Below are 25,680 nucleotides of genomic sequence, written 5' to 3' on the forward strand. Positions count from 1 at the left end.
TGAAAGGTGTTCATTTTTTAAAGGCACCCCATTCATTGTTAAGTGAGCTGTACTCAAAAGCTGCACCAGCTTGTTTTTTTTACTTTGAAGCCTCACATTAGTAGATATGTATATAACTCATACATTTAGGATACGATTACCTAACAAAAGAAATCATGACTTCGAGCAATAACTTAATCACTTGACAGAAAGGAACATTTAAGTGAAAACAATTAAATACCTTTGTCGACAGCTAGACTATCTCAAAAGGCAGAATAAACAAAACAAGCATTATCTCATTACAATAATTAATTGGATGAGAAATACAGCAATGAACACCAAAGAAAGTTTCTGCTAGCTACACTAGTCTGTTGGTGCCAGCCTTGAACAAAATCAGTCTGAATGTTTTTGTGAATGAACTGTGCATCAGAATGAACGCTAAGTACATGGCGATACCAATTTTTTATGATGAAACCCCTTTTACTTCATGACAGAGTTTGAACCTGAGAAGACCTGTGTTTCTTTTTGCTTTTTCAAGTCAGATGCTTTAACAGTATTTTGTAAACATTTGCAGAATTATTTGTTTTCTGGTGTACCACACCAGTTTATAGTGTATTTATTATACACAAGAAATTGAAGCTACTTCAGAACTTCTGAATGGTATTACAAAAAAATAATCAATGAACACACCACTTTTGTTCAATGTATTACAAACAAGCCACTTGCTAAATATTTTTTATGTATACATATACTGAAATATTTGCTGTTCATACAATATCTAGATATAATCAAAACAAAGATTCTGTTGTGTTATGATTTATTACCTACCAACTAGTAAATGATCAATTCATCTGCAAGCATATATATATTTTCTTCACATTTTCTCTCTAAGCCAGAATTAGTTTGTAATAATGAAATCAAAAAAAAAAGTCTGCTTAAGCATACCAACGCATTTTTTTTGGTCATACATTTAAACAAACTTGTGGCAAAATACAAATACACTAATTCTGTCAATATAGCTTGTTTTATTTGGTGAATAAGCAGATTTTGCTAACAAGTAAATACATCTACACTGAGATCTATTTGCCAGAGTAAACAGAATGTAGGCTGGAGAAGATGAATTCTCCAACAATCCCTATTCACCTAATTGCTTGCCGTCTCGTTAAAATACAACTAAGCCACAACATCTACTTTATTTAATTGCCTGCCATTTTTAGAAACAAACTGAGAAGAATCCAAAGCCTGCCAGATACAACAATCAACTGCGTGCTGCCAAGTGAAGGTGAGAGAGGCAAGACACTTCAGCCCAAAGCAAAGAGACAAATCAGCAGTTCATGCTCTGATCTCTTTCTGTGGCACTGCACTTTGTGCCTTATTAAAGATGGCACACGCAGGTGACAATGCAGCTATTGACCTAAATTTGGTGAGAAGTCATTGCCTTAAATTTATGACCACAGGCAAGACCTCAGAAAATTAACAGAAAAGACAATTTCAAAGAGAAGCCTAACATATATAGGAAAACAGAAGCTTTTAGAGCATTTACTGGCTCTTACTAAGATTTTTTTTCATTAGTATTGACACAAAAGCTCTGGAATACTTGTTTTACAGCTATTTGCACTACCATCTTCTACATCAAAATATAAACTTTTGACTATAGTTACTACACATTGCTTCAGTCTCCAGGTACTGTTAGGGCCTGCCTAACAGTTAGATTCTATTTGAGCTGTAATGCAACTACCAGATCTCAAATTTGCTTATAATATTCAGCAACACAGAAGAGCAACAAAAATGATAGATGACTGTATTTTGCAGTAGGCAAGAGGATCAAAGGATCAAGAGCTTTTAGCTAACAGGACCCATTTCTAAAGCATTATTCTACAATGGTTTGTATTTAAGACAAGTCAAAATGACAAGGTGATGGTTTGCAAACAGCAATATTTAGAGATATCTTCAATTCTAGCACTTTTGTAGAACACCTGCAAAACCCTCATCTACAGAATTCAAGTATACATTTGATTTTGATCACCCAAGAATATGTCACTCAAATATTTTGTGTATAAAAACCACTGTACTTGTTCTAAAATTTGATGCAGACTGAAACATTTAGTAAACTTGTAGTATGAAAAATCACCATTAACCAAAATAAGTAGGATTGCTAAGTACTGCTTGAGACACTCAGTTTATCGTCAGATGTATAGTGATATTCTGTAAGATATTCACTGTATAAAAAATCCTGAGCAAAAAAGGATAGATGGCTTTTTGATATATAAAAATTATAATAGGAAAGTACATTCAAGGCTCAAAACAACAGTTTTAGAGAAAAGGTATTTTTTTCAAGGTCTGCAGTTTGAATTATTGCAATTGGAGAGCTTTTCATTGAATTTACTTCTTCAAAATTTAATCACTCTGGACCATTTACATCAGATAAGAATTCAACAAGAACAGTTAACTCTGTGTGCCAAAATTAAGGTTTGATAAAGTTTCAAAAAAAGCTTCTGCTTTATTCAAGTTTTGACAGTAAGTAAAGCTTTAGTAATACTTGTGTATATCTGCTATATCATCTCACCTGAAATACAGCATGGGACCGAGAAGAGGACGCATTTACATCTGTGGGATGCTGTGTTCTATTTTTATTTCCATAATCCAACATTTGAAGGATTTCCTCTGCTGATTTAGGCTTTAAAGGTAGAGCATAATGAAAAAGAGAAAAGTATGTTTATCTGAACTATACAAGATTTTGTATCAATTTTAAGATATATCAACATGTATCTTAAAAAAACAACACTAAGAACGACAACCAAAACCAACAGAGGTACTTGAAGGTATAGTTACTCGGAAATTCCTGTTTTAGAATTGAAGCTCCTCAAATACTCAGCTAAAAATAGTAAGTCATGAAAAGCAAGTACCTAATGGCTGTAAAAATTTAAATGGCTTTTTTTTTTTCCAGAAAACACAACAATTTAAACAAACTAGCAAGTGTTCTCTACACTTAGCAAAACAAGTCTTAAGAAGGCTTTAATCTTTCTTGTACTTGCATCAAACAGTAACATAGTTCTCTTTTTCCAGCTTTTCAAACAAAAGCTTTCTAAGAATGAGCCAAATTAATGTGACTGTTTGCTTTTCAATCATTAATCTACACACGTGAAATCTAGAAAGCTACAGCACATATAATGGGCACTAAACACCTGCAAGAGGAAAAGCCTACGAGAGTTAGTTAACAGATTGATCAACTAAGTTGCGTCACTAACTGCCAAAAAAAAATAATAATGAAATGCTGTGCTTGCCTGGAAAAAAATATTTATGGAAATGAATTATTTATACTATTTAAGAAGAAAAATCCTGAGAGGTAGGCACAAGGTTTTCTGAGGTATTGAGTACTCAGACAGCACTGAAGATAGTATTTCTTAAAGGACATCACCAAGGCGTATTAATTAAACAAGCTGAAGATAAATATCAAATCAAGAGTGCCTGTTTGATAAAGCCATGATTTTGAAAAATGTTTTATCTTCTATCCAAGAAATTGATCCAAGTGGCTTTTTAACAACATGATTTTGAATAATTCATTTATTAGGCTTGCAGGCAAAGTTACTAGTGATTATTGCCACAGAAAAAATAAAACACAAGAAAGTTGCTAAATTTCATACAGCTTTCAATCCACAAAAACAACTTCATTATTTCACCTCACATATTACGGGGCTTCCAGAATTTCAATACCTATTTACATACCTGATGTAATGTTAGCCCTTGAACTACCACCCCTTTCTGGGTATCTTCACGAACAGCTAGAGGTCCCGAGTTCACCAGGAGATCGCGGATCTGTTCATTGTAGACCTTTAGAAAGGAATTTAAAGTATTTTAAAAACTATCCTGCTGTAATTGCCAGGATTAAGTTGGAACAGAAATCATATTTTTAATACGTCTTCAAGATCAAGTAAAATTAATTCTTCTGAATTATCGCTAAACACCTTTCCTGCATTGAGCTTGGAATATTCTGTTTATTCAATTCCCATGAATTTTTTTTGGCCACTGAAGTGGGACTCTTCCTTAGTAAATAATCTTTACTTTTTATTTGCAAAAGAACAAAAGAAGTTTGTTCTTACAAAAAACACTTCTGCACCAAGTGTGAATATAAAGCGTTGATTATCATCTACTACACTTCATAATATATATACTTCAGTGAGACTTAATCCAAAAATAGTTCTGTTAAAGCACTTAATTGCTTTAATTCTTAGTCTGTGGAAGCACTTGAAATAGCACATTTTTTCCCACCTTCCCCCCCCCCCCCCCCCATTACTAACTATTCCTCCACTATGACTTTGTGGGGGCTAAAATACAGGAATAATTTTGCTACTGCTGCTTTATAGCAGTGCCAAGACAGGTGCTTGTAAGAACAGAACCGTGATGCAAAAGAAAAGATGGAGACAGGAAAAAAAAAGCTGACAGCAAAGAACAACAGGAATATTTGTAGAAAGCTAAGCAGTGGCATAGCAGGTCTAATTGAAAAACTTTATTCATATGGGACACAGTAAAACTGACCTGAAATCTTTACAGAAATTAACATGATTGAAAAAGTATTAGATATTATTTACTTGCACAATTACAGCATCTACAAGATTTTATCTTTAAGTCCTGAAATATAGCCCTGACAAGATTTTCTTTGTACACGTTAACAGAAGCTCAAAGCAACTCAACTTATCAGCACGACAGGAATCATTAGGGTTTAATTAGTATGCTAGAAGAGATTAGTCTTTTTGGCAAGGCTTCTGTAAGACAGTAACAAGCACCTATAAATGATATCTAACGTACAGACCGTGGTTCAGTTCCAGGCCTATCAGGGACAGATTTTGTCAAGTTCCAGAATGGTTTATAAGAAGGGTGAAGGCAGCAGGGGAATAAGAAAAAAAGTCTTATTTACAAAAATACACCCTATTAAATGCAACATACCAAATCCAGGAACTGGCTTACCTCTAAATAAGACACAGCAACATTGCATATTTTATCTTCTTTTATTTGGTCCATGCAATTATAAAGTGCCATCATGGTTAAATACATGACTCCAGGATCTTCAGGAGAACCTAGCATTGTGTGAGTCTTTCCAGCTCCTGTTGCACCATATGCAAGCACTGAATTTTAAGAGAAAAACACAGACTTTGTACCAATAAGTCAAGCCAATCAGGAACATGAACTCCAAGTGAAAATTCACCTATGACATTGTACAGCTGTTTTCATAAACCTAATCTCTCACTTGGGCTTTGCCTTTCACAGCTGTCATACTGGTGGAAGGAGAATGGTTGGACCAGATGATCTTGGATGTCCTTTCCAACCTTAATGATTCTATAGTCATCAGAAAACTATTCCAATGTCATTTGTTTTTTCATTTTCAGTTCAAAGTTCAATCACAGGCAACGTAAATGACAAATTCTTTACTGTCTTGACACTAAGCCATGAACTTACTGCAGGTACCTATTGTGTTTCCCTTACAATATTTTATTTACCAATTAAGAAGACAAGCTCTTGATGAGAGAAGTTCATAAAAGAGGTGAACATATTCAGTAAAACAATTAAACAATTTATGGTTGAATAACTCTTTCCTGGAGAGTCCTCTTGTAAGCACACTTACTTCAGATCTAGTTCTGAAGTCTGTTATAACCCTAACAAGAAGACTCTTTTGAAGAGAGTGTAGGTATCTTAAATTCCATAAGCAGTGTCAACCTCTCTCATCTACTAATTAAAACAAAATCCTTTATTTAAATGTCAGTCTTTTTAAGGCCTCTGCAGCAGATAGATACAATGGTAAATAGATACAACAGTAGAATCTTTAAGGAATACAGTGCATTTTTTGAATTGAAAGAAATAAATAGCAAAGTTACCTGTACAGTTATAGCCATTTAGGAACCCATCAAGGACACTTTTAGTTGTATGCTCAAAGACCTCCACCTGGGATGAGCTTTCCGCAAAAACAGCGTCGAACACGAACTTCAGGTCTTTCTTTACCCTCTTGTTGATATCCCTGTGGACCAGCTTCTTCCTGTGAAAAAAGCCCACTTCTTCCTCCTTGGGATCGAAGACCAGGATGTGCTGGTCGACGACGTGCACCACCTTGCTGAAGTTGCCCTCTTTTTCCTTCTGCGACTCGGGGCGGACGCGGACCACCACCTTGACGTGGCTGCACACATCCTCCTCCCTCGCAGCAGACATCCCGGCCGGCCCGCCCTGCCCCTGCTTCGCCTCCGAGCCTCCTCAGCGGGACCTTTCCTGCAACTGACACACCGGTTAAAGGGGAAACACACACAGGGGAGCCAAGGCGAGACCGCCCGGAGCCAGCCGCAGCCCAGCAGCGCGGCCTCCCCCCAGCCCGCCCCGTCCCCCGCCGGCCGCCCCTCACCTCGCCTCACCTCCGCCCCGCGCCAACGGCCGCCCTGCCCGGCCGGCCGAATTCAAACCCGAGCGGCCCGCGCCCCCCCGCCTGCTGATTGGCCGCCGCCGCCGTGACGCCAGCGGGGCGACGGAGACAACGGTAAGCGCGTGGCGGGGGCGCGCACTGCGCGCGGGGCCGGGCCCGGCTCCTCCTCACGGGCGCGCGCTCGCGTGAGGGGAGGGGAGGGGGGGGTCCTGTGTGAGGGGAGCGCTGCTGGGCTCCTCCCCGTCACGCAGTTTTTTAGAGAGGCTGTGAAGCCCCAAGGCTGCCGTTCGTCTCTTCAGGGTCACATTGTGTCCCGTGCCTGCGGTTACAGTGTTAATGGTGCGAGCACAGGGCCGCAACTTTGTGTTTTTTCTCTTTTTTTTCCTCCCCTCAGAGGGTCTCACACCAAAGTTTGGTGTCCCGCCCAGCAAGTGAGGGCGTGAAGTGTGTTACCGCAGGAGATGCGTTGTAAATAAAGCCTGATCGTTACCCGTGTTCAACTTTCACAGGGTTTTTAACGTGTTCCGGGTCATACTTTATTATTTACTGCGTGCAGTAACCAAAACACGTCTTGGAGTGCTGCTCTTTGGTTCCTCTGTGCCTCTTCTAACCACAAACGCATTGGGCTCGGCAGCCGGAGTGCTCCTGTAGAGCAGGTGCAGTCATTTAACGTGGGCATCTCTGGGGTGTCTGAACACCGCTAGAGTCCTAGCAGTGTCAGGGAAGAGGAGTGGTTCCTTGTGGCATTTCCTCTTTTGTTTGTTTGTTTGTTTGTTTGTTTGTTTATTTATTTATTTATTTATTTATTTAACAAACCTGTTCTAAATATTTGTCTGGAAGTAATTCCCAACATCTACTGTCTTTCTAGGTTGATCAACTCCAAAATGTTATCCCAGCGGCTGTGCCAAGTTCGCAAATGTTTGTTTCTGCACAGTGTAAAACCGACTCCAGTGAAGGTAGCTGCTTTGACCAGAAGGATCCGTTCTTCAGCAGAACGTTGTTCAGACTGTGAGTCGAAGGACCAAGCCGTACAGAAACATGAAACTGGAGAGTTGTCTCAAAGCACAGAAAGCAAACATTTTGGAAGATTACACACACCAGTGATGCTGGAGGAGGTTGTTAATTCTTTATCCCCCCAGTCAGGCCAGGTGAGTTAAGTAATTGATTGGCAGCCGTGATTCAGTAGTTATCCAGCAGAAAGGTCTGTGTAGTGCAGTGATAGCTTGTTTAGAGAAAGAAAGAGGTGCTCTTTAAGACTCTGCTCCACCTTTTGAAGTATCTAAATTGTTTTGCAATTTGAATGATGTTTTTCTATTTAAATTAATAGAAGTCTGTTATCTGCATGCCTGAATTTATCCAATAGGGCCAAATAAGCAATCTTTCTAGATTGTTTTTGTGCATTTTGAGGGTTGTGTTAACTAGTAACAGTAGCAGGTAGTTCTTATATCATCAACTTGTTGCTCTTTTCTTTTTGTATAAGAGATACCATAAGTGTGTAGGTATTAAAAAAAAAAAAATCATAATAGAATTATTTAGGTTGGGAAAGAGACCTTCAAGATCAATGAATCCAACAATCAAACTGACTTATCGAGTCCCATCACTAAACTTTAGACCTATGATGAAATTTTCACACAAGGAACGTATAAATTGTGATATTACATGTAAAGGTTCTTTCAGTTGTGTAAGTTTGTACTTAAATAAGAATTAAGGCTAATGGAGGGACTATTTATTCAACTTTAGTTGTTGATACAAAAGCCATTTTTTTTTTTCAAGTGGAACTTAAAATAGAAACTATTCCTGTTTATAAACTCTAGAGAGCGCTGGTCTCTGAAGGCTTTTTGAGTGTTTAAATATTTACGAATGTAAAATACGTTATTATTGGGGTGGGATTTTTTCACGTGTACATATGTTGCTTTGCAGGGATTCCTGTGCTAGTGGTTAACCACTAATGCCAGACATAAGAACACCAGTGTGTTATCTTGAACAGATATATTTATAATATGACTAACCTTTTAAGCATAAATGAAAATGAAAACATAACTTCAATTTTTTTTTTCTTTTTTTTTTTTTAAAAAAAGATAGTAAATGATGTATTTGCGGCTCTTTCTGAAGAGTAAAATTTTGCAGATAAGTAGCGTGCAAAAGGGCACAGTGTGTCAACTGAGTTTTGCTAAAGCAAGCATCGTTGGAGCAATTCTAAGCCAAGATGGAGACTGCTTTTCATTGCATGAATGGTGGTACAGTTTATGTTAACATGGGTGTAGAACTGGGACTGTTGCATCAATTTCAGTTTTATAGTTGAAGTCATGACTAGGAATGCTGTGAATGTGTTTTTGCTGTTTTGAACAGGGAACATAATGTTCATATGCTGGATTTTGGTTTTCTACCTTCTCTCCTATGTACACAAAGGTTTCCTTTACTCAGTTTTAACATAGTTATATTCTCTATTATGAGAAGAAGTTGATTTGGGCCTTTAGTTCTTGTAATGTCCTAAGGCAAGGAGTTGCCAATCCAGGTAGAAAGATAACATTCTCCCTATGCTTTCGATCAGTGAATTGGTTTTTCATTTTAGTTACAGGGGTTTCTAAGAAGGTAAATGTTACTTTAAGAGTGAGTCACAAGTGAGATCAAGATAGTACCCTCCTACTGAATATTCCTGTTGACTGATATCTTTGTGGAATCTGTTTGTCAGAGATTTAAGCAATAGTAGTTCCACTTAGCTTTGCGTCTCCTTTTACTGCTTTAGATCTTGTTTCTACAAAGTCCCTTTGGTAGTCCTTTCTTGGAAACACATTGTACAAATTAGTTTTTACTGATCTACCTCACTTTTCAATGAAAAGTCTGTTGCAGTAAATCCACACACCAGTAATTTCCCTCTTAAGCTTACTAAACTACGTTTTAGCCTTCTCAGTCTATTGGTATTCTTCACACGTACTTGACCACAGGTCTTGCAGTTTTTGGGGCAGATGGAGTATTCCCTGTTCTCTTGAGCTTTAAAGGTAGCAAAGAGCTGAACATACCTTTTCTAAATGAACGTCTTTGGACATCTGTAAGTATGTTATTGTCATTTTCACCTTACTTTTTCTTATTAGTCAGTAGCTACTGTCTTTCACATCATAAAGCTGTAGTGATAAGACAATTTCAACGGTAGTGAGTTCTAGTATGAAACTTCAAAATTTTCATTATCCTTATAGGTGTCTTCTAAGAAGGGTTCTTACAAACTGCAAAACTCTAGGAAACTATTTTGGCAGTCCAGCACAAACAGCTCACTATGTATAATATTTAAACTTCAGCTAGAACAAAACTAAACATGGTACCCTACTTGGATTTAATGGCAAAACTTGTAATCTGCTGACATCTATTATGTTACATTAAATATAATTTTATAGAATAGTCTAGAATGGAGGTATGGTAAACTCTAGGAATTTCATTGAAGTTACGACAATTCTGGAAGTTTTTCCTTTTTATGTCTGTAAATGGTGATCAAACTGGTGGTGAGAAAGAATGAATGAGACTGTTCCCTTTTCTGCAGTCTTTCAGTGACTCACCAGAAACAGTTAATATCAGATGATCTTTTTAGCATATTATACTGTTTTTACCTTTAAACAAAAGGTTATTATTCCTCAAATGGATCTTGGCTTTCACTTTCTTAAGTTAGCTGCCACGTGTTGCCAGAGGTACCCTCTTTGATTTTTACTACCCGGCTTGCATGGAAGGGCTACCTTTGTTGTTGTTGAAATAATGTATTAGGGACATCTAGCTTCTAGAAAGAGACAGACATTTCTTAAACATCCAGCTTTGCCATGAGCTTTCCTTTCAGTCTTTCAGGTCTGTATATTATTGTTCCTGTGACAGCTACTATTTTCATACACCGAAATGTCAAAATATTTTTTCAGCTGAGAACAAGTGTGAGCATGGCCTTCTAAAGTAAAGAAGGAAATATCAAATACTGTTGACAGTCTTATATTGATCTTTTATCACTGAAGTGTTGTTTGAGCTCTGCAATTGGTTTGAAGACAGTAGTCTCACTTCCTGAAGTTCTGTTGCCACTGTTGGATGTTGCCAGAGCATTGTTGTTTCCTTCCTATTGCATGGAGCTAGTTAGCCAAATAATGGGTGACAGTCAATCAGATGAAGGTGAGATGGACTGCTGGTGTGCAAAAACAGAATCTATTGTTCTGAAGTTGTCCTCTTAGTTTCTTTATATCCATGTCCATATGACTTTTTTTTTTTTTTTTTCCCTTACACTGAATTTAAGCTCTTAAGGACAAAAAAGAACCTTTCTCTGTACAGCACCCTGCAGTGTGGACTTCTATTTTGTTCAAAGGGTTTCCAAGTGTCGTGGTGTATAAATAGTTCTGTGGCTACGTTGGTGGCCAGCGAACTTATCGTAGTACTTCCAAAGCCATCTGCAAATGATTTGGCTGGAACAATGCATTTACAGTAAAGGCTCCCAAAATTCAAGTGTTCCACAGTGCCTCCAAGATAAATAGGAATTTGAAAAGAGACCTGGAAAAATGAAATCCGAGTTCTCAAGTTGTATGAGGCATTTTGTAGGGTGCAGCCAAAATACCAAGCTTGGCGTAAAATATTCATTACATCATAAGATAAATGCTTAAATGCTTGTTTAGGAGAAGTACAACATTCCATGTACTAAGTAACTGTTTGTATCATTTAAACCCATTTTTCCCTTGAATTGTGAAATGAACGTAGGCCTACTGACAAAAAGCAGTAGACCTACTGTATCTTTTTCATGGGAAGCATGCTTAAAGTATCTTGCCACATGCAAATTGTGTGGTGAATTTTTCTGTGGCAACAGCACAATGATGTATGTAGTGATTATATAGACAAGTTTCTGTAAAACAGGAAAAAAGGCACCGAAATTTGCAAAAGACAACAGATGTAATGAGATATACTGAAAATATTCTTAAAATTACAGGCTGTTGTTTTTCTGTGGTCCTTTAGTGTTACTGTGGGTATTGAGATTTATTTCAGCAGACCATGGAGTTCTATGTACTACCTACTATTTCAGTCACTTTTATCTTGCCTGATTTCCTGGTTGTGTTTATTGTGAATTTACGAAAAAGACTAGCCAGGTTTTGGATCAAAACTGTGTAAGGAAATGTGTAATAGAAAGTTGGTAGAGCATGTATGTTTGTGAAACATTTTCTGTAATGTGTAATAGGAAACTTGATAAATGAATCTCTGTATCGGGTCCAGAGTACTGTTGAAAATATTTGACTAAAATCATACTTGAAGTAAAAAATACTTGAAAATATTCTTTTCACCCAAAATAAAACCACAGCAACACTTTTGAAGGTAGTGTATGAAAATGGAAAATAGTTTCCAAGACTTTCAGCTAAGATAAGCACAAGGTAGTCTCTCCAAATACCTGTTATTGCATAATAATAATGCCTGTCCTTACAGAGCAAGTGTTTACAGAAGGATTTGAAATAACAAACCTCATTTGCGTAAATTTAACTGATGCAAGTGTGTTTCACATTGCTGTGAAGAGCAGTTTAAAGAAGGCAGTAAGACAATGGAAGGACTATTAAAAATGTAGTGGCAGCAGATGTCATACAAGTTTTGCAGTATCTGGATCTGGGTGAGTTCCATCCTGAGAGGAAAAATGGGGACAGGGAAGAAAACAAGTTGGGAGATGGTATTTATGAGTAGCTTGTTAGTTGAGGGGGTGGAGAAAATCCAGTCATACCCTTAATTATCTGGAGTTCCTTGCTTTGCTGTCTTCTGTAGTGGGTCCTGAAAAAATACAGGGATCATAACTTGCCTAACGATGGTCAAATTAAAACACATGATTTGTTTGGGAGGGCTGCACACCTGTTCTGTTTTGAAGCTGGTCCTGCTGTGTGCTTAGACCCTTGATATCAGGAAGTGAAAAGTGCTCCTGCACTGGATCAAAAAAATGGCAAGGTATGAACAAAGCACAGTCAAGAAAGTCTCCTCAGAGTTTAGTTTCTATAGGACTTGAAGATTTTGCACTGCAGAGAGAAACTAATTCAAAAACTTGAGGGAGGTAGGGTGGGAAGTGTAGGTTGATGGCTACAGCTGCACAGGGAAGTCTTTTGGTTATAATTCTTGGATGTCCGCCCAACCACCTCTTCTTCCCACCTGCAGCATGGCTCTCAGCAGGCAAATCTAAATGGTATCATCAGCAACAACAAAAAGACAGTTCTCACCAACTTTGTTGTGCATCTTTCTCTATTGCAGTAGGGGAAGGGAAGCCTGCAGCTGCTATCTCCAAAGAGACCAGCAAGGGAACTTGGTCTGCCTACTGAGATCAACTCCACAGATGCGCCAGATTTCATTTTATTGTAATACTGAGTTAGCTTGCTGTTATCACTCTATCGCATAACGAATGATAGTGTTTCAGGAGACTATTTAAGAGTCTGTGTTATAATAAAGCAAGATTCAATGCTTTGGGGTGACTCAGCTTGTAATGATGCTGTGTATGCTCTCCTTTTCTGTTGTGACAGCATTAGTCTTTGCACCTCTTGGGGAAAACTAATAAAATTCACCAGAAAGTAATCTAAGCCCTTTAAATTTTAACTTGAGTGAGCCTGTGATCCCAGAAAGGGTGATAATTAATATATGTAGCTACTCATTTCCTCCCCATCTAGTACTGTGTGCCTTATTTAGTCAGCCTTTTGGCTAAGCTTTCTTATTAAACATTTGAATTCTGGTTTGCAAACAGGAATACAGACTTTCTACCACAAAATATTACTAGGGGTTTAAGATCATAATTGTAGTATGGGAAAGACTTGCATTTTTTTTTCTCTTGTATTTCTATGTAAGATAATTCTGTTTTGATTAGGTTTGTGCAGGCTTGTTCTGCATAAAGAAATAATTCAAAGGTTAAACTACCAAATTTGATGTGCAAAATTAATGGGTATCTTAAATCATCTGAATATGTGTGGTCTGTTTCTTACTATTTTTTTCTTCTTCCCAGAGTTTGAGCACATCTCTGTTGATTCAAGTGGTGTTTGCTGGTACTCAGCACCTTGGAAGAATATTTTTAAAAGTATTTTTAAAAGTGTATACTTAAAAACACTGAAATCAACTAATATTGCTCCAGGGTCCCTCTTCATAACAAGTTATGTTATCTAATATTATCTATGGTAAAATTGCCGTAGGCACCTGGCAGCCAAGATGTATCCAAAACATCTACATGACTTTTTTGGATTCACTGACCATAAATATTAAAGAACAGATTAGATTTGCAGTTGAGTTGTAAAATTTTCATTGCATCTTAAGTATGTCCTTTGTTATAATTGAGGAAAGAAGTTTTTTTCCAAGATAGCTGAGGAAATCAACTCTGCCTTGCTAAGTCTAGTGATTAGCTGAAGTCATTCAGAGATTGAAATTTTAATTTCATATGGAAATGTTAATAATGGTGTGCTTGAGTCATAATGTCATTAAATCTCATTCCAGACAGCATTACTCTTAGGAAAACGAGTAAAGTAAATAATGCATACTGAAGTGAGGCCTAGTTGAGCTCTTGAAAAACAGGTGACAAAGGGGGAAGGACTCGAAGGACTCTTTCTTTTTTTTTTTTTTTTTTTTTTTTTTTTTTTTTTTCCCTCCCAACACTGGGGAAAAAAAAAATCCTGCCAGTAATATTTTTGGTCTATTCTCCCATGTGGCTGGTGACAGGAGAGGGGGAATGGGCTACAGTTGCGCCAGGGGTGTTTTAGGTTGGATCTTAGGAAGAACTTCTTTACCAAAAGGGTTGTTAGGCACTGGAATGGACTGCCCAGGGAAGTGGTGGAGTCACCATCCCTGGAGGTCTTTAAAAGACGTTTAGATGTTGAACTTAGCGATATGGTTTAGTGGAGGACTTGTTAGTGTTAGGTCAGAGGTTGGACTCGGTGATCTTGAGGTCTCTTCCAACCTAGTGGATTCTGTGGTTCTGTAATAGAATCACAGAATGGCTTGGGTTGGAAGGGACCTTCAAGACTGTCTAGTTCCAACCCAAGCCAAGGATATCTTCCACTAGATCTGATTGCTTGCTGGGTGTTTGACTTAGTTACATGAAACATAGCATTCGGCTGTCAAGTTGTATCCGTTCTTACATTTTTGAAGTTCCTTGTAACATTGTACATAGATGAAAGACTTGTGCTAGGTAGAACCCATAGTTGTTTCTTGCTAGTAACTAAAATTCATGTTTGCTGTGTACTTTATTCGCTTCTTTCTCCTCTCCCCAGTAGATACCTGAAAAAATGGTGTGTATGGTATAGTATATTGCCATTTGCAAGATTACAGAATGGTAATCTTTTTTGGTCATCTCGCCATTTGCAAGATTACAGAATGGTAATCTTTTTTGGTCATCTTTATTTTCCAACAGGTGATGCAATAAGGCGTAAAACCTTTTCTACCCTCTATATTATTTTCACTGTCAAGTTCAGCTCTTCTGTACTTGAGCAAGATTTGGCTGGAGTGAAAATTGTGCTTGTGCTGATCTGTGGGTTAGTGTATAGAAGGTAGCTGCACGTACATTTCATATCAGTGTCATCAGCATCACTTTCATGTTAGTGCATGCAAAGGTTTGGAGAACGTGGTTTATCTTGCATACGTTTTTAACATTTTGAACTGCAGCTGCAGGGAAAATTTGAATGACTGCTTTACTCTAGAGGGTGACCTTGACCACTTTTTGTCACATATATTTTTATTTTTCAGAAGCTCTTTTTTCTCACTTTTTGTTGAATAACTTTATATAAAGACATGACAACTTTGTTTTTCTTTTTTCTTTTTTTTTCTTATTGAAGATGAGATGATGTTAGAACTCAAATACTAAGTCATGTTTCATTCTTACCCCATAGGAGTAACAGAATGCAAATGCAAAGTGCAGCTTTTTCAGGACTGGGGCTCAGGCCTTCAGATTATTTGTGTCTTTATGTTTTGTGTGGTTCTCTAGCTTTGTAATAATGTTTTCCCTCATGTATGGCGGTGCAAGTTTTGAAACAGAAATTAAGAACCAAAATATATGCTGTCTAGGTTAAAAACAAATAGCTGATTTACCTTATGAAACAGAATATCTTTGTGAAATGTTTTATATTCTCATAAGATGAAGGAAAGATTATTAGTATGCTAAAGATTAAATAAAACTTCCCAGTAAATTGCAGTGGTATAAAAAGATCCTGATAAAAATGCAGGAGTGTTTGACCTCTCATTTCCTTAGTTCTAGGGTAATTTTTCTTATTTGCATGTGGATAACAGGGAAATGTATGTTTTAATATTTTTTTTTTCAGCTGTGATTTTAAGCATGTGTATTCTCTTAATTTATTTAGGGAAATACTAAAACCCTTCTAGCATTTCTCTAAAAGTAAATTTCTCTACTAACAAATCTTTATGATCCCATGAGTAACCAACTTTTATAGCATGTCTCACTGTGCCAATGTTTTTTTAACAATCCATTTTATTTAAAATAATGTTAAAAGCCCTGCCTTTTGGCAGTCATATAAAACAAGTATGCCTCTTTAATTTTTGTATATTTAACAGGAATTGAGGACATAAGTTCTTAGATCGTTGTGCAAAACGAGATAATCTTTGCTATGTGTATATTAGTGGTAGGTGAAGTAAACAAATTTAGGGTAAATTAGGAGGATGGAAGAGCCTTATCCATCTTAAGCTAAAACTTGAATCAACTGAAGAGTATTTTTTTTCAATAGAACTGAAAAAAAACCCAAAGGTTATGGATATTTGCTTTGGGATTAATCATGGGTAGACAGCTAGACTTCTGTACTTCACATTTCAAGTTTCATCTGAAGTTCTTGCTTTGAGATGCTGTATATCTTTCTGCTTATATGAGGTATGTATATAACAGATGTCACTCTTGCTAGCAGCAGGTGTACCCACTGACAGAAGAGAGGAAACATTCATAGAAGTCTTCTGTTTTCTCATGGGTAATTGTTACCTGCTAGTATTTTGGTGACTGAACTGCTAACGTTATTGAGAAAAAAAGGATCTCAAATTGATAAATCTGTTTTATTGATACTTTTATTTTTATTTTTTTCAACCAAAAATAGCTCTAAGTTTCTGGTAGTTCTAGAAATATGATCTGATTAAACATTTTTTTAAATTTTGAGTTGCCGTTCTCTGAAATCATTAAAGTTATGAAATGCGTGGATATGGTGTATATTTTGTTAGAGTATAGAACGTTTATTTTCAAAAAAAAAATGTCGCAGATGAGTAACTGTTCAGCAGGACTGCATGCAGACCTCTTTGCTGGCCTTGAATTTATAAGCAGACAGTTTTCTAGGGAAGGTATACAGATGACGAAGTGAACTCTAAGTGGGAAATTGTACCTTGTTGAAAAGCTCTTATTAGTAGAATGTAAACCACTTAGTTCTGAAGTACTAAACTCCTACTTGGTCAGAACTCCCACTTAATTAGTTGTTTTTTGTTCTCTCTGAATCTTATAGTTCTTTTGAGAGCTTTCTAATAAACACATTTTTAATAACACGAGTGGGGGTCCTTCATGTTGCATAGATCATTTAGGGGCTATGTCCAAGATGTGATTCATTGTAATGTTTTAAGGCAGTATAGAACTTTTGCAGGCTCATCTAGATTATTTCATTGTGGTGACATGATCAGGTTGTATTTCCTGTCTTGAGGAATTTTGCAAACGCTGTCAGATAATTAAGTTCTGCTGTACTTCCTTAATTACTTCTTGGTGAGAGATATTAAAGTTTACCTTGTTTTTCATAAATAATTTTCTTTATGAATTTATTCATCGATTTTGAGCTTGGCTTTAGTATAGGTTATTGTTACTGATTGCAGGCAGATTTGATCTAGTACAATAAAAGCATCAACAGTGCACTGGGTTGATAAACTAGGTTGAGTTTTCTTGGCCTATAGAAAAGCACAGTGATTAGTAAGGTGACTTTTTGCAGTATTTTGGGATTTCTGTAGTTGGTATACTGAGATATTAAGTATATCTTTTCAAACAAATGTTTTAAAACAAACAAACAAACCAACCTTTTTTAAAAAATAAATAAATAAATAAATAAAAATCAGGGCTGGTCTAGCCATTGGTTTCCAGTTGAATAGGTATGATTTGTACAGATGCGGTCTTAAAGGAAACAAAAAAGTTGAATTATACATTGGCCTGTATTTTATTTCTGATCTTAACTCTTTCAAGAGACACAAACTTGACCAGAGTAATACAGCCATACTGTAATGACTGTAATACAAGTATTACAAAAGACATATTAAATTAAGTATATAAAAAATGTGTCTTAGCACAAAAGATATAATTTGTGTCCTCTGACTTACCTATGTCAGAGTACCACTATACTAGGAAAAAAAAATAAAATAAAAATTGTAGTCTGGAAAAAAAAATATGTCGTGAATTGACAAGAGCAATAATTGCACAGAAAAACTGCTGATCATTTGAGATGGATCAATTATACGTAAACCATTCTCTAAATGATGAAGCATACATGTTTGATACTGGTGAAGGAGTTTCAAGAAATTGAGTCTGGTTGACTTGGGATAGGTATATTGAAAAGCAGATTCTTCCATGATGATATGACAATTTTTCAAATGACTGACTTTGCAAAAGTTGTCAGAGGATCTGATCTGCTGAACAAATGGTTCCTTTGAGAGTGGTGAAGTGGTGATAATTCTGCATTGTACTTTGTCAAGAATTAGTATATGCAGTCCTTTGCACTATTTCATGATTCTCTCTATTATTATTTTTTTTTCCAGAGAATTACAGGCACATTTTATGTCTTAATTTAATTCTAAATGTGAGCAAAGTTCGAATCTGGTAATGAAACTGTCTTTCTTTCTGAATCTGTTTTTTCCCATCTGTGGGGTTTAAATAATGCAATAGAGGATAACTAACTTCTTTAATTTCTGTCAGTTGTAAATGTGGCATCGAGAGGTTTTCCAGGTTGCATCAGTTGTTTCTATATTTTGTGTGATCCCCTTAGAAAATACTTGAAGACAACAGATACTGAGGGTTGCTGTCTCTAAATTCATATATAGCAATATTACAGGTTAAAATAATTTCTTTAGTACAGTAGAGGGTCTACCTGCATTACCATTTTAGTTCTTTAATAAAGTTCTGTTTTTGAGAGAGTGTAGTGATTCTTTCCATCTGAAGTAGTTTGGTTCACGTGGCAGTGTATAAACCGTGTTTCTTTCAGATGAAGCTAGAAGATGTATTCCAGGAGGGCGCCTCATTCTCCAACTGTTAACAAACGTTCAGCCTAAAGAACCAAAGTAGATTTGATCTGAAGTAAATTGCATTGGCATGTGTGTAGCATCTCAGACAAAAGAGTTGTTTTGCCATTTGAAAATCTTCTAGTGGCCTGCTAAAGTAGGCATGGCCAGAGGATGCTGAATGAATAAGCTATTTATGTTGTTCTGTTCTTGCACAAGGCCACACGTCTTTATTTGCTGTTCACTATTCAAAAGCTGCTTTGAATGCGGAGTTTTGTTTTGCTTTGTGAATTACGTCCCTGCAATATTTGAGTTCATCATAGATAGTCATTGCATATATCTTCAATGATATATTTATTCAAATTCATTACTGAGGATTTATTTTTATAGCTTCCTTTAAAGTAAGAGTATTATTACTTCTTATGTAAGAACTTAGTTACTGAAGCATCAATATCAAAATTATGCAAGGATCTTCAGGTGCCCAAGCAGAAGTGCCCTTTTGCTGCTTTTTCGAAGAGGTTAACATCTCAATTTCAGTATTTGGTTTATTGCTTTGGAGTCACATCCACATACAGTTGTTAAGCCACAGCATGTCTGGAAAGCAGATTTAGTGTGTGTTGGACAGACAGAAAAATGAGAGCCAGTAGCGTGCCCTGTCTGCTTGGTGCAGTGACCTCTTGCGCGTTGTACAGGAACTGTGTGGTAGGTTCCAATGCTCATCTGTCAGCTGAATGCATGCCTTAAATACTGGTATTAGTATTGCAACTTCCAGTGTCACTTAGTGTTTGAAGATAAACCTCAAATCAAGGGAGTCCATTGCTACAGGGTTTGCTAGAAAAGCCCGGCTGTCTAGGTCACGGTTGCACAAAGGGGTAAGCCACCCAAAATGGCTTGCTGCCACTCAAGTCTTGCTTCATTGTTCCACATGCATCCCCATCTCTCTGTGTGTTCCTGTCCCGCTTTTGACAGTGACATGGCATAAAACACAGCGTTTCTTTGGAGTTATTTTTCTGTGCTGTGCTGTTAAGTTAAGTTGGCTTATGGATGTAAACACCAATTCTGGGAGAAATGTACCAACAGCACACAGACTTGCTTATGAGAAATTACTGTAGAACTCCTTCCCACTGACCCTGGTACTTAACGTCCTGTGAAACTGTACCCTTAGTACAGATCTTTGGTAGGTTGTCATTCTGACTTAACTGGGAGAAGGAGATGAAGAGTGCCTGTTCCCCATGGAGTTAGAGCCTTTTCCAGTAGGTAAAAATTCATGTTCAGTCTTAGGACTTCTAGATCCTAGTGTAGTGTCTGGGGAAAACATACTTTAAGACTCTCTTCTACTGAATTGCAAGAATCATGCTTGTTCTAACCTTCTAGAACCATACTTTTTCCAGACTGTGTTCCAGTCCTAAAAATCTAACCTTTGGCTGGTGCTACCTCTCTTACAGCTTGGCAGACCTCAAACAGCCATGCAGTGCTTGCTGCTGGCTGTATGGTCTCACTTCCTCTCTTGCTCTGCTGATTGTGCAGCCACGGAGTGTGCTGACACCAAAACTTATCTTACTTGTAAGTGGTTTTCAGGTGAATAAGTGAGCTGATACAGCCTATGACAACAGGGCCGATGCAAAGACAGTATCATGAACGTGCAGCTACAGCTGGAGATGATAGTGAACAGCATGTTGTTCATCAGCAGTAGGTTTGTCAGTTTGTTTATAGAAATGTACTCTAGGGCTTCTCAGCAAGTTGCATGCATTGGTTCAGGATGCTTCTCATCTGCTCTTCAGCATGTACAAACTGATTACTCCCTTTGTATTAATGCTATTTGAGTATGATATGAGAGAGCAAGAGAGCTGGTCTTTTCTGAGGCTCTGGGCTTAGCAGGTTGGACATCGTAGCCAAGATTTCAGAAAGAACTGTCGGGAAGTCTTGTTTTTAAATCTAGCTTAATTTTTTGGATGTTCACAAGAATAGCAATAGAGTAGACTTTCTCCTAGGATGATCCTCCCTTAGTTTACTCTTTTTTATTATTTTTTTTTAGAACTGGAAAATACCAGTACTACTTAGTGCAATGGCAGAACTCCTGTAGGAGTTTCAAAATCTGAACAATCCTGTGTTTTTCCTACCCAGGGAATTGGCTGAGGACTTCTTGTCACCCCCTCTCCCATCCCCCATTACTTCTGACATCGGAAAAAAATCAGCCTCCGACTGTTCAGGACTTTAATGTGGCAGAAAACAGGATCTTTCAATGAAAAATGATAAATATTTTATGAATAATAAGTAATGCTACCAGAGAAGCTTATAAAAAAGCAAATTTAAAATCTGCTGCTTCAGCTTCAACCTGTGCAAAGCATTTATTGTAGTTTGCTTTTTGAGCCGTTCATTCAAAATAGAATTAAAACACTAGTCCTGAAATTCTATCATTGGTAAACTTATTGAACAGTTGTGTCAGTATATCCTCTGGTCATCTAAATTTAAAACAAGACTTTCTCTAAGAAGGTCAATGAAACTACTTTGCTTTTGATCTTGCATCCTTGTGGGTGCCTGGATAGTTCTTGTGTAAGAAAAGTTTTACCAGATGAGTCAGTGCACTGAGTCATAGGCAGCATGAAGCCTGTAGTGCTCTAGACTAACTAATTGGTAACAGTCTCAAATTTAATTAAAGCACAGTTGTCAGCTCTGTGTTACTGATTGACATCCCGGTAAAGTATTTTGTTTTTGGCAACTTACATTAATTGTTCTCTGCTGTTAAAATTTGTGTGTTTTAAGATCTTGTTTCTGTTGAATAGACCTGCCATTGCTGTTAGCATCCATGCTCTTTATGGTTTTTATACAACTGACTTTAATTTTTTTTCTCGTTAGGTCACGTATTCGGTAATTATGCTCTTTATCATGCCTGTGAATTTACAGATGTTTAGAGTCCTTTGAGGTTTTTTGTTTTCATCATTAAGAACTGTCGAATTAGCACAGATGAATATTTTTTTTCTCACTTTTCCTCTTCTCAAACTTTTGTAAGCATGATGCAAAAAATTTTTAAAAGGTACTATTTTTGTGTTGACTAGCAGATTTTATATTCAATTTTGATAGTTTTCATTTCTAATGTTGATCTTCTGTTGTACCCTGCTTTGTAATAAAAATTGGCTTCTCTATCCCAGTGCCTGCCATCACCCCCAGATGATCACTGGAGCCTTTCTCCATCCTTCAGTTGTTTTGCCTCTTTGATAAGCATCATGGAAAGAGCTTTGTTGGGGGGACAGGAGTGGTGTCCTGAAGCTGTTTTTCATTAAGTGATCTCGGGAGAAAAGCAGATTTTATTTATTTATTTATTTATTTTTATTTCATATTATTTTTCACCATTTGTGCTGTTAAAATATGAAATGTTGCTGTTTTTCTGTACAGCTCCTGCTTTCTCCAGCTGAGAACTGTGGAGGGAAAACTTGAATGACTTGTGGCGATCAGTGCAACTGAGCTTGTTGTTCTTAAAACCGTTTTTAGAAAAAGCTAGGATGGTGAAGTTTTATTTCCAGAGACAGAGGAGGAGGTAGAATATGTTTTGATTTCATATTAGTTCTTTTTGTCTGGACCAGTTTTTCCTCTCTCTTAGTTTTGAAGGTCTTGCTAAACCGCAAGACCGTCAGTAGTACAGTACTGGTTCACCTCCAAAGTAGACCTGCAATGTTCAACAGTAGACCTGCAGTGTAGAACCATGCAGTGGTCAACAGGAGGTGCGAATGCAAGTCTTAGAGAAAGGCATGGTAACAAATATTTTTTCCCACCCTGCACCTTTTAGCTTATGACAGCAGTTTAAGGAGTTCCATGTGGGAAGAGAAGAGGTGAGGGTTGCACTCGTATAGTATCACTGGCAAAGTCTTTTTTCCATGTTAGATCTCTTTTTTTATTTTTTTTTAATTTTTTAAAAAGTTAAATTTTACCCCTCTCCCTTCAGCATTATACCCATAGTTCCAATATTTGCATGAAAAGCACTTTCTTTTATTTGTTCTAACTTGATCACCAGGTTCCCTGAGCTCTTGTATTTTGAGATAAGTGAATCACACCATCTGCTACAGCTGTATAAAAGCAATGTTAATAGTCCTCCACAGAAAATAGCTGCAGCCTTTGGATGTTGTATTGGTCCAGAGAGATGTGTCCTAAGGGACTCCTTTTGCTCATTTCCTATCTTCTTGTCCTCGTGTAAGCCCAGTTTCTTATGAAGCGACAGCAACTGAAGGTGTTCTGTGCTCTTCTGAAATGATCATACAGTTAGCTCTGAAATTTGTTCTTTGACTGTTCTTCTTTTTCTGTTGTAAATTCCCCTTGCATCAACTTTCTCCTTGGAGTGCAAGACTCGGAGTGCAGGTCAATCTCAGCCGTCTTCATTTTTTTTTTTTTTTTTAAAGGATTCCTTCCTTCCTTCATTTCTTGGCTTTTATCCAGTTCTGCTCCCTCTCTAGCAGCTCTTCCTGTTCCCCAAGTCGTACTTTTAATCTATGCCTAAGTATCTACTAATTTGGTTTTGCTTGAGTGTTAAAAAAATGTATTTTTTTTAATAAGTACATTTTTAATAGGTTTGCAAATGTATTTTTTTAAATGAGGTTATTTGTTGTATTTCATCATTTTATGAATATGCTTAGGTATTTTGAATATGGTCACCAAATTATTTATCCTAGAAACTCAGAATATAATTAATTTTTTAGGGAAAGTACAGCATATTTTAAAACATCTTTTTCAATTTCAGAGAAGCACCTTCAAGTTACTGAAGAGAATAAACCTCTGCTGGAGGTACCTTATTTCTAGATAAATGTCATCAGATACATCTTCCATTTCAGCTAAACTTTTCTTGCACCATGCAGAAGACTTGGGAAAAGTTTTCTGTTGTGGAGTCTTGTAACTCGGATTTAACTTGGGAATTATCATACTCTTTGTATATTAACAGTGGTTGTAGCATCTTCAGTGACAAAGACGTGTGGTGTGATATCTGTTAAATGTTAATGGCTTGTTCTTGGACAAATGTGTTGCTCTTCATACAGTCTTGGCTATAGAGTTAGGGGTGGTGATAGTTTCCAATTTATTCTCTTCCTGTTTCCCACAGGCTGTTTATATATACAAATGTACTAATGTTTTTGGTTTTTAGTTACTCAGACTTTGGGCTAGAATATTGCTAGTCAAAATCTCTCTACTCTAAACTATGTAGTGGAGGTGAAGACATGAGATTTATGACCTGTTAATGGGATTTCTGCTTCTCAGTACAGAAGTCTAGAACACTGTACCAGTAGTGGGGATTTGATTTGCTTTTGGTAAAGAAAATATTCAGGAATATTTTCATATGCTGTTTAATATAAAGTCATGCCTTTTTTTAATATAGGATGCGATGCTTCCTTTGTAACTTGGAAGTGAAATATTTGTGGATTTTCTTGTGTATGCATTGGCATGTTGCATGTAACAGCTGAAGGTTTTGTCTTGCTATGGTAGATTAAGGTTAAGGTTATTCTTTACAACTGTTGTAAAAAAGTTCCTCCAGAAAATTTAATTCTTCCAGGCAGGCAAAAATAAAAAAAATCATTAAATGGCATCAGAAATACCAGTCTTGAAGTATTTGTTAATCTCTTGACTGCTGGTACAGTATATTTGGAGAATTAGGATATCAGAATTAGGATATAATTTCAGCAAATGTTATGCAAAAGTTCTCTCTTGTTCTCCTGACTATATTGAGTGGGCAAGAGTAAGTTCTCAGAACCTGGTAGAGCTGGCATTTAGAAAATCCAGAAGATTAAATTTAGCGTCTACTGAGCCATGAAACAAACAATTAAGGTACCAATTTTAGAATAATTTTGGAGGCTATAGTAGCTAAAATAATATATCAAACTGTTCACTAAGTACACTAGGAAAAATGCTTTCAGCCCAGTGGTCTTTAAGGTTTTGTAAAGAGCTTTCCTAGCTCAGTCAGGTGGTTTGCAATAGGTTCCGTTGATTGGAATAGCATATTAAAATATGTGCGAACAGCAAGATAGTGGAATGCAAGGCATGAGTTGGAAAAATCAACCATCCAGTTATTCAAAGCAAGTATTAAGAATTCCGTAGAAGAGTGATTATTATTATCACAGTAAATATATATCCATGTCATTTTAGAAGTTTGAATTTGTAGTTACTAGTTACCATGCCATACTACACCTTAAGATGTTTATAGGATATTTTTAATGACAAAAAAAATGGATAAAAGAATACAAATAATTGTAGATGATGGTAATGACAATTGTTTTTTGGTCAGACTCCTACAGGACTTGAGGCACCCAGGTCTGAACATCAAAACCAGAGATGTCTATCACCAGACACGTGTGAGAACATGCTGTCTTTTTTCCTTGCTTTTGGAAGCAACCATTATATCTTACCTGTATAAACTACTCAGTTTTGGTGTCTGTTGAAATTAGAGCAGATCTTAATGTTGGAAGAGTAGAAAGACTAAAATTAATGTTTCTTTTCAAACAAATTTACTTTGTAAATGCCTTTCAGTTTCTTAATTTTATTGGTGACATCGAGTAAGTTCTTTGGCTGACAACCTTTGGTGTAAAATATTTACCCATTGCATTCTGTGCCTTCCTGAATTTTCTGTTACCAGTTGTTTCAGAGGTTTTCTGATCTTTTTTTTTATCTTTTTTGAAAGGATATTATATGCAGTGATATTTTAGGAGTTTGACAGACTTTGTTTGTTTAGAGATGTTCCTTTCTGACTACATATTGCTATTTATATACTTAGCTTAAAAGTCTGCTCATCTTGACCAGAAGACTTGAAGAAGATACTTGTGCTTATCTACCAGCTAAGGGAGTGTACCAGTCTGTCCCACCCAAGGAATATGTTTAAAGTTGCAGTGCCTGTACTTCCTATTTCTCCATCAAAGCAAGGCACATTTTCTATATTACTTAAGTATAGAGATCTGAGGTCTTTGTTGTTACCTAATAGCTTTAAAATTAATTTCCATGATTTCTTAAACAGATTTTGTATCAAATTGTTTGGATTTTCTAGGTGGTCTCTACTGCTTCTTATCCTGCATTGTGGCACAGAACTCAGTACTTTCTCAGGAGAAGTATAATATCTGTTGAATGGAGTAGGGTGAAACTGTCTT

The 25,680-nt window shown here is 36.8% G+C and overlaps 2 protein-coding genes across 11 annotated transcripts in view; one reads left to right on the forward strand and one right to left on the reverse strand.

The window, feature by feature from the left end:
* KIF18A (kinesin family member 18A) overlaps positions 1-6,513 on the reverse strand; it is a 37,278-nt gene extending 30,765 nt beyond the window's left edge. Inside the window, exons 1-5 of one of the 7 annotated variants that reach the window (XM_072039175.1) lie at positions 6,375-6,513; positions 5,850-6,240; positions 4,945-5,102; positions 3,706-3,810; positions 2,546-2,656 (exon numbers count right to left, since the gene is read on the reverse strand). In XM_072039175.1, coding sequence (XP_071895276.1) covers positions 2,546-2,656; positions 3,706-3,810; positions 4,945-5,102; positions 5,850-6,177 — 702 coding nt within the window. In that variant the 5' untranslated portion in view covers positions 6,178-6,240; positions 6,375-6,513. The other 6 variants (XM_072039178.1, XM_072039176.1, XM_072039177.1 and 3 more) reach the window with 6 other exon arrangements.
* Positions 6,368-25,680, forward strand: part of METTL15 (methyltransferase 15, mitochondrial 12S rRNA N4-cytidine) — a 94,782-nt gene continuing 75,469 nt past the window's right edge. Inside the window, exons 1-3 of one of the 4 annotated variants that reach the window (XM_038180194.2) lie at positions 6,591-6,721; positions 6,892-7,038; positions 7,251-7,530. In XM_038180194.2, coding sequence (XP_038036122.2) covers positions 7,267-7,530 — 264 coding nt within the window. In that variant the 5' untranslated portion in view covers positions 6,591-6,721; positions 6,892-7,038; positions 7,251-7,266. Of the gene's footprint in view, positions 6,497-6,588; positions 7,039-7,250; positions 7,531-25,680 lie in introns of those variants that run through there. The other 3 variants (XM_027458141.3, XM_038180195.2, XM_038180193.2) reach the window with 3 other exon arrangements.

Source organism: Anas platyrhynchos, chromosome 5 (genome assembly GCF_047663525.1).
Source record: "Anas platyrhynchos isolate ZD024472 breed Pekin duck chromosome 5, IASCAAS_PekinDuck_T2T, whole genome shotgun sequence".
NCBI classification, from domain to species: Eukaryota; Metazoa; Chordata; class Aves; order Anseriformes; family Anatidae; genus Anas; species Anas platyrhynchos.